General features: G+C 42.1%; 1 protein-coding gene across 1 annotated transcript; it reads left to right on the forward strand.

The window, feature by feature from the left end:
* Positions 1 to 4,033: 4,033 nt before the first annotated feature.
* On the forward strand, positions 4,034 to 9,316 carry LOC104601826 (uncharacterized). Its single transcript, XM_010265308.3, has 4 exons — positions 4,034 to 4,387; positions 4,494 to 5,407; positions 6,515 to 6,949; positions 8,917 to 9,316. Exons 2-4 carry the CDS (start codon positions 4,771 to 4,773, stop codon positions 9,096 to 9,098), a joined length of 1,254 nt encoding a protein of 417 aa, XP_010263610.1. The 5' UTR covers positions 4,034 to 4,387; positions 4,494 to 4,770; the 3' UTR covers positions 9,099 to 9,316.
* The last annotated feature ends 286 nt before the right edge of the window (positions 9,317 to 9,602 follow it).

The following is a 9,602-nucleotide window of genomic DNA, read 5'->3' on the forward strand; positions in this document are numbered from 1 at the left end:
AATCGCCTCTTCGGCATGGGCAAGATCAAGGAGAGTGGACTACGAGTCACTCCCAAAGCCTAAGGGCCAAAATACCGAACTAGCAAAGACCTCCTCACCATATAAGACCCAGTCACCTCTTCGGCATGGGCAAAATCAAGGAGCGGACTGCGAGTCGCTCCCAGAGCCTAAGGAATTGAATCGACGCTTACGAGCTCATCGAATTATTCATCCCGGGCCAAAAGGAGAAATTTACTCCCTTCGCCGAGTTAGTTTCAGCTCGGGAGTGGGGGGCAAATGATGAGGGCGGATTTTGCCCTCCAATGACATTGTGACACATGGCACCTCAGAACAACTAGGTGACACCCGGAACCACTTTGGCAACAACTTGCGAAGTTGTCCAACATGGCGGCCTAACAACCTAGCACATGCGCCGACCTGGCGACCTGTGAGATGTGCTCGCCGACAAATTCGACATGCATACCCCACGATCCTTGGAGGTTGGCCCTCGTTCCGGAAGATGATCAACGTGCATGACAGCTACGTCCGAGGATCTCGGACCAGTTAGACACAACCTCTCGGGGATCTCGGGGGCGGTACGTGAGCAAGGCCTATATAAAGGCAGCAACCCCAATGATGGGGGGGGGGCAAGTAAGAAGCAAGCAAGTAAGCAAGTTCTAGCTCTCATACTTTGCGATTTTTAGCTCGTAGTTTACTATGAGAGTACTGACTTAAGCATCGGAGCGACCTCGCCGGGTTAGCCACCTCGGGTCCTCTGACATTTGGTTTCTTGCAGGTCTCTAAAGAGCAACGAAGCTCATCAATTCAACTCGCCACCAGGCAGCCCGACACCTGGTCAACCCAGCACCTCACAGGCAGCTCGGCACCTGGTCAGCCCGACACCTCACAGGCAACTCGCCACCTGGTCAGTTCGGCACCTCATAAGCAGCTCGCCACCTAGCCTTTCCAGCTCGACTCAGCACGGCAGCCAAAGTTCACTTCGGCTTGAGTCATCGGCCACTTGGAAGTAGACCAAACGACGAGGTACTTAACCAAAAAATTGATACTTAACCAAAAATCAATTCATCAACACCCTTGTTGGGTTCCTTCCCGTTGAACATCTCCTTCAGAAGCTGCTGGACCTTGGGAATACAAGTACTGCCTCCAACACAATCTTGTGAATGTCCATCTTTTTCAGACTTGCATCCTCTAGAGCTTTCTTCATGGGATCCATCCTCTTCTTGAACAAATTCATGTTCAGCTCTTCAAATCTCACCCTCGTCAATGGCTCCAAGAAATTGACGCCATCTAAGAGAGATTCAATCTCGAGGTGGACTTGGTGTTGGCTGCTTAGTTCTCACTTGGCGCGTTTGCACTCCCGACTGAGCTTTCCCAGAGCTTTGTTGTCCATGCTGATGTGAAGTAGTCCATCACTCTGTGGTCGAAGTCTTCTCCTCCCAAGTGGGTGTCTCCGCTGGTAGTGAGCACCTCGAACACACCATTGTTGATCGTCAAGATGTTGACATCGAAGGAGAATATCTGGTCAAGGTGAACTCACCGGAGCGGTCGCCAGTGCCGGAGAAGAAGAGCTCGGGTGAGGGGAGAAGAATGGGGTCAGGGGAGGCTAGTTCAAGCACGCAGAAATGTAGAAATGAGTATATGAGAGTTTTGACTCGGTTTTGGGCTAATACGCAGGAATGCCGACCGCGTGCGGAAGGGCAAATGGGCATGTGGGGCGTTTGTGGGGCGAGAGGCGGTGGGGCGGAGATGCGAACTCCTTTAAAGGAATTCTACGCCAGTTATAAATTCATAGCCCCACTTTAAAAATGCGGTCCCGCCTCTTATATTTAATACTGGCGTGGAACCTTATCATTGGTTCCACAGTCCGTTAAACAGCTAGCAACCTTGTTCACGAAATGGGCATGGGCATGCGCATGTGTGCTTAAAAGTAGCTATAATAACCAATAAGGAAATTTTCTTAAACTATCTTTACGGTTTAGCTAATTGACTAAGTGTACCCTTATTGTTTAAAAATTGACTAACACTATCCCTACTGTTTCTAGCAATTGACTAATATCTCTCTTACCGTTAACACCCGTTAAAATACTGATGAAAAAGACTATTTTACCCTTTATATTCTTCTTCAAATTTTCAAAATAAAACAAAGAAACAAGAAATCAAAAACCCTAACCACATTTACAGGGACACATTTGGAGCTAGGCAAATATGGGTGACCCAATGGAGAGTTGTTAACTGGGAGCAGAGGGGTTGTTAAGCAAAGCCATCGCCGTTCAACCCAACCGGCAAATTCAGGGCTGTCTGGCACTGCCGAGCTTAATCTATCCACCACCAGCACCACCATAGTCCTCCTCTTTGCTAGTCGTGCCACCTTTACTACCATAACTCCATGGAATTGTGAGTGATGATCAAGAGTAAGCATCGCCACCCCACACATCATATGGAAGCTTTGACTTATTTGTTAAGCAGCAAGCATCTCTTCCCCCATGCCCTCTACCAGCCCCATCAATACCCTGCGGAGTGCCATTTGTCTGAGCAGGGGGAGCGCCAGCCAAAGCTGTAGTATTGATTGTGGAACTGCTAAGTAGGCTTGTGTTGTTTGTTTTCAAAATAAATGACACATTCTTGGTGGGTGTTTTGAGCTAACAAAGACGATGGGCCACCAGAATCCTCTGCTCTCGTCACTCTGTTCTTCGTCAAAGACCATGTGGCAGCTATCAGAGAATACAAGGGGAGGATTGAATCTGAGCTCAGCAAGATCTACGATGGCATCCTACGTCTACTTGAGTCACACTCTCACACTTCATCCCTTCATCATTAGTTGTAGAATCGAAGGTGTTCTACCTTAAGATGAAAGGTGATTACCACAGGTACTTGGCTGAATTTAAGACTAGCGCTAAGAGGAAGGAAGCTGCTGAGAGCACATTAATGGCTTACAAGTCTGCTCAGGACATTGCTCTCACCAAATTGGCTCCCACTCACCCAATAAGGCTTGAGCTTGTACTCACCAGATCGTACTTGGCCGAATTCAATTCTCCCCTTATATTCTCTGATAGCTGCCACAAGGTCTTCGACGAAGAACAGAGTGACGAGAGTAGAGGATTCTGGTGGCCCGTCGTCTTTCTCCTTGCAGATTCAATAGGTGGGTGTTTCCATCACAATAGACACATTCTTGCTGAAACTAAAATCTCCACTAATGTTGATGGTGATTGAACATCCAACAACCGAGCAACTGAAGGATGAACAGAGAACTGCCGCAAATGCATCTCTGTCTTGATAATGAACAGAGAACTGCCGCTGCAACTTCTAGCAGCGACGACTCAAATGCATCTCTCTTCTCTCTTTCTTCCCCTCCACCTCCAGCCTCTCTCTCTCCCCTCTCTCTGTCTCTCTCCCCTTCTTCTCTCTTGTCACAGTTGGTTCGCTGTTGCTACAACGAAAATGGGCGCAACGGCAGCAAACCAGCATTCAGGGGTCCATCAGTTTAGAGAGAGGGTTTAAATGCAGTTGTTACTTCCAACAATTCAAATGCAATTGTTTCTTCCGTTAGTTCAACTTGCAGCTCGAGGATGATGTGTACAAAGAAGGGAATGGCAGTTTAAAAATCCTTCCCACCACAATTGCATCTCTCTTTGAATTTGCAGTTATTGGAGGAGTTTCAATGAACAAATGATTTGAAAGTGGACTCTGGGGTTTCTAACTGGGCACCAGAGGTTCCAATGGTGAAGGTTAAAAGTGGCGGTTCTAGCAGCGAAGATTCTAGCGGTTTCAGTTTCTTTTATTCTCTTCCTTCTCTTTTCTCTCTTTTTCCCTCTTTTATTTCCATTGTCGTTGCAGCTGCAGCTTCCGGTACCAGCACCGGTTTTCCCTCTTTTATTCTGGTTGTCGTTGCCGCTACCGCTTCCGGTACCAGCACCGATCTTGGTGGAAATGCATCTCTGTCGGAATTCTGACCACTCAAAGAAGGGGAGAGAGAGAAAGGGGGGAGAAAGGTAAAGGGTAAAATTGAGTTTTGAAAAAATATATTACAGATTTTGACGAAATATTAACGAACCTTAATGATAAAGGTAAAATTAGCCGATTGTCAATAATAATAAGGGTAGTGTTAGTCAATTTTCAAACGGTAAAGATATAATTAGTTAATTAGATAAATCATAAGGATAGTTTAAGAAATTTACTCAAAACAATAATTAATTATAAACACCGACCCCCTTTCTTGAGTTTCTTCTGGTCGTCTCTCTCTCCTTATTCGCGGGGAGTGGAGGGTCGATCGTTGATAGGATATGAATCCAAACTTCCAAACACCCTTTACACAGCTTCTTCTTCAATTTGTTTGATGTATGTATCCGTGCTTCCGAATCGAATCACCGACTCACCGTGGAGATTCCAGGTAATAATCCCTTTATGCTCTCGCCTTCTTCCTTCCAACAATTTCCTGCAAAATTTTATTTTAACCCTTTTTCTTCTCCGTTCTTATTCGATGTCTTTGGTCTTAGGTTTTGGACGATATATGATTCAGTTAGGGAGATTTTAAATATGGGGTTCCCAACTTCTTCGAGTTCGAGGTATTTCGCTTAAGCTTTAAATTTTCTGGGTTCTGCGATGGATCATTGTCCACAACGAGGTTTCAGTATTATGATGGGCGAAAGAACAAACAAGATGTTCTGTGTGCATGGGCTTCATCTGAAAGGCTATCGTTCTTTGTCGATATAGCTTCTTCTGATTCAAGTATTACTCTTTTAAGCTATTCCTAACGTTTATTGGTGCAAAACCATGCCGCCAACGTTTACGGCGATTACTTTAGATAGGTTGTTAGAACCTGGGACTCCAAAATCCGTTCCCAAGCTTCTTAATTCGAAGCTGCAGAGCCGAAAGCCATCCACAGAAAAGACAATTCAACGGCCATCGCCGAGTCTCTATGCCACTCCTGAGGCAACTCCTCTTCCAGATTCTCCATCGTCTTTTGCTCCTTCCCCATACATTGTTAATCACAAAAGACGTGGGCCTCGACTTCTCAAGACCGGTTATCAGGATGATGCCTCAGTGAAACAAGCTACAGAGGAAGTGAAGGTTGATGCAAATGAGCGGAACGTTGATATCGAGGTTGTAGGTTCAAAGGAGGATGTTACTGTTCCTCCAATGGTCTCCAATCCTTGTGATGATGCGGTTGTGAACGGTTTCCACGATGATAAGCCGGGGAGCTGTAATTCGAATGATGGGTTTGATGGGGCCGAGGATTCATCAAAGGTGGATGCGGCAGTTGATTTGGAGATTGAAGAAGGGGAGGATTTCTTTGATCCTCAGGAGTCCATGAGTTTCACCAGCAATACTGATTTGGAGGAGAGTAGCGGGCCCAAGCGTCCTATGAAGCTATGCACACCAATGGGCGAATTCTATGATGCTTGGGAAGGTGAACAATCTTCCTCTTCCTTTCTTTCCCTTTGTTAGACATAATAGGAGGAGGTTGTTATATGTACTACCCCCCCCCCCCCCCCCCCCCGTCCAAAAAACAAAAAAAAAAAAACAAAAGTATTAGGAGAATATTAATATGTTTTGATAACTATGCTGATAAAAAAATGTTCTGATAACTAGGACTTTTAGACATATTATCAGGGACTTGTATGCATTGCAGGTTATGTATGTACAATTGTGTATTGTACATTTTTGCTTACGTTCAGGTTAAAATGCAATTAGCAACTTATCCGCTGGAGGAAAAGCTCACGACATATGTTTCTTAAGCTGGAAATATCCTTTATATTGTCTACCCAATTAGCCTTTGTTCTTTTCTTTGGCATTTAGGTGGCTGTAATAAGGATGAGCTGTGGATACTTCATGTTTTAAAATTTTGTTGAGTTGGTTCATTTATTCAATCCTACGTGATTAGCTATTCCTATTATGCTATAAGAGTCAGCTCTGATCCTAATAACAACTTGCACTACAATTCTAAATCCTTTAGCATTGTCATCTATTGTATTTCCACTTACCAGTGCTCCTAGATGCTCATGTAGCATGGTGATTTTTTAATATTTTAAATGTAAATGCATTTGCCCTGGTTTTGATTGATCTAAATGATTCTCAAACACTTGGATTAATTAATGATTTCTTTTAGATCCATGTGTGGTATAATTCCTTTTGGAGTTTTTGACATGGGAAAACCTATGCTGCCAGAAAGGTATGATACGAGAAGAGCATTGACCAATCAAACTCCCCCGTGAAATTTGATGAAAATTGCCTGATTGATTACCACTTTTATGATACCGGTTGATTGGTTATAAGTTTTTCTGGTATCATGCCTCTCCAGTGTCATAGTCAAACCCTTTCAACAAAAGTGTTTTGACCTCCATGGGTTAAACTCACTCTTGAACTTGGATAGTTGTCAATCATGTAATTAGTTATGCCTTTTGGTTTTTAAAAATTGTGTTTTATATCTGGTAAAATATTGTGCTTTATATAATCAAACTTCTATTTCATAATTATAAAATAGGTAGGCTGACTCAAGCTTCTTATGCTGATATAGAACTCTCTAGTGAAGTTGGCCAACAGTCTGGTATTCGTGACATTGAAGCTGAATTGCGTGAGATAAGATTGAATTTGTTAACAGAGATTGAGAGGCGGAAGCAAGCAGAGGAAGCTCTCAGTAACATGCAAAGACAATGGCAAAGGATAGGGCAACAATTATCCCTTGTGGGATTGAGGCTGCCTACAGCTTCCATTGCTGCTGCAGAGGATGAAGATTTGGATTTTGATCTTGGAGAAGATCTATGCCAACAAATGTATATTGCACGGTTTGTATCCAATTCTGTTGGGAGAGGATCTGCAAGGGCTGAGATTGAGGAAGAGATGGAATCTCAGATTGAGTTGAAGAACTTTGAGATAGCTCGATTGTGGGACAGGCTACATTATTATGAAGCTGTAAATCATGAGATGTCTCAGAGGAATCAAGAAGCTATTGGTGAGCTTGTTTTTCTTCTCTACTTTCTACTTTTGTTATTCCTCATGTTTTCAAAAGATAGGTCTGATTTCTATTTCTTCACACTTAGTTCTTTTCTCTTTCCCCTTTTTCTTTTCTGAACCTGATCAGATATTACAAATATTCTTATATTTAATTTAATATAAAGCACTTTCATTATTTGATTTTTGTTTGTCACCATTAATATAACAATGGGGAATAATGTGTCAGATTATTTGTTTATTTCTTTTTCATTCAGTTGGAGCAAACTTTATTATTGTCATCATCATCATTATCTGTCTTGTCTCAAACTCCTACCTCATTTGGTTGGCAACATGGGTACCATTGCAACATTCTGTTCTTCCAAGATCATTTCTTTTGTTAAAGAACAAGGAAACAATTATTTTCCCATTATCTGAGCCCAGTTGGTGAGAATATTTGTCATGTTTGTGTAGGATTTTATTTATCTATTTATTAGCAGTAAGACATGCAATGGATATCAACAAATTTGTTGGGGGAGGGGGGAGGTTGGGAACTTGGGGTGGGGAGAGAGAGGTATGTGAATGAATGATAGAGGGATATATCTGAGCCCAACTGATGACAATATTTGTCATATATGTGTAGGATTTTATTTATTGATTTATTAGCAGTGGGACATGAAATGCACACCAGCAAATTTGTTTAGGGGTTCTTTGGGAGAGAAAGGGGAGAAATTTTAGGAGGTGCAATTAATAGTATCTATGCAGTGTTTTGTACAATTACCGTGTTTCCTCAATTGCTGAAAAATTGAAAAAAAAAGAGATTGAGTCCTGGGTTAATGCAAATCTTGAAGTACAAATTATGAGTTCAAGAACTGACTTACCGAGGCATTGTAAGTTTACATTTATGCACCCACTTGCACCATGATGAATTCTATTAAATGATTATTATGTGCCCATATTTACCAGGGGGTGTTTGGTGATAATGTTCCTGTTTCGGTCAAGTTGCTGCCACATAGGCAATCCAACTTTAACATCAAAAATCATGTTTGGTAGAGCAGATTCAACTTGAGATGGTAACACAACAGCTTGTATTGGGTTTTGCACACAGGGGGTGTTGGAAAAATTGTTAAATTGATGTTTTGATGTTTCTTCTGAATTAGGAAGGTGTTCCTCTATCAATTATCTTATGTGGTGCCTAGTAGAAGACACCATCGACTGAAGTGCCAATGATACCAAACACCATCCAAGTCTTTTCAACACATTGTTGATTCCGTGGTTAAACTGGCAACCCAGATGGCTGACCAGGTCCCAGGTTTTTGATGGTATTGAATGGTTGCCCAGCCAGCTTTCTGGGTGGGCATCTGATTCATTTTTCAAAGCCTTGTCTTTGCCTGGGTAGGTTAAACTAGATGTCAACCATAAATGGGAACTATTTGTTTTGGTTGTTGGTATGATATAGAATTGAAGCCGTGCAGGTTCAAGCAAACTCTAGGGAATATCTTTGTTGACTTTGAGATAATTCCCATATTTTTATTCAAATAGAAACAGAAACCTCACTGGACAGCTCCATCCTTTAAAAGCACTTTTTGGTTAGGACTAAAATTGTTTACTTTACACATTTATGCTTACTTTTCTTGGATGTTATATATCGTCAGATGTTCAAAAAACATTTGTTAGTGCGATTTTATTATAAATAATAACCTAAATGTTGTCACAATATGTAAAACATAAATTCTGTTGGTGCACACGTGAAGATGCATGGACACAGTTTTTTTTCTCTGCATGTGGCATATAAGTTGCATAAATTGAACTTACCTAAGATAAGTGCTCATATTTGCCAGAGAAAAATAATGAATGTACCACATAAAGATAAAAAAAAAGTACTACATGACCAATTACAGTTGTTAACTCTTTAAGCTCTGTCCTTTCTGCTCCTTTTCCTCTTTATTCTTAATATTTTGTTATTCCTTTTGTTTTGCATACATGAAGAGATGGCTCGACAACGTAGGCAAAGAAGGAAAAGAAGGCGGAAGTTGGTTTGGGGGTTGGTTGGCACAGCCATTATTGTTGGTGCTGCCGCGCTAGCATGGTCTTACCTACCTGCTTCAAGAGGGTCATCCACTACCAATCACTCTGATGCTCCTCGGGGTGATGATGCAACCGAGTTGTAAGTCTACTAACAAAACAGGGATAACCATGCCACAGAATAAATGGCACAAGAACAAGAAGATGAAAGGTCAAATACGCCACTGTTGGATTAATAATAAATTCTTTCTGCTGCCATCACAGGCTGAGTAGATGGACATAAATTGTATTGGCATCATGTATTGTCTCCCCAGTGGATACTCCACAATAATGCAATAATTTGGTATAACCCTTGTATCTACAATCCAAATTTTCTGGTTGGTTGTTGTGCTCTGTTGATTCACAATTCTTTTATAATGCACGGTTACACTTACACCCCCAAGGAGAAATATGTCCAACGTATGGCAAATTGGCAATGCATTGGGTATGTCCAGTTATCAGTATTGTTCTAATTATGCCCTGCTGTGGCTTGTTAAACCCATGGTGCTGCATTAAACACTTGACTCTACTCGAGATTGCACATCTATCATCTATCACAGTGGACAGAACTGGGATTGAGGGTCGGTATTTCTGGACCGTGAACCATGTTA

This window comes from Nelumbo nucifera, chromosome 1 (assembly GCF_055504915.1).
Source record: "Nelumbo nucifera cultivar China Antique chromosome 1, China Antique-T2T, whole genome shotgun sequence".
NCBI lineage: Eukaryota > Viridiplantae > Streptophyta > Magnoliopsida > Proteales > Nelumbonaceae > Nelumbo > Nelumbo nucifera.

Coding starts and splice junctions, on each gene's coding strand:
- LOC104601826 (XM_010265308.3), top strand. CDS start 4,771: ATGCCGCCAACGTTTACGGCGATTACTTTAGATAGGTTGTTAGAACCT. Junction 5,408..6,514: donor ATTCTATGATGCTTGGGAAG/GTGAACAATCTT, acceptor ATGCTGATATAG/AACTCTCTAGTGAAGTTGGC. Junction 6,950..8,916: donor GAGGAATCAAGAAGCTATTG/GTGAGCTTGTTT, acceptor GCATACATGAAG/AGATGGCTCGACAACGTAGG.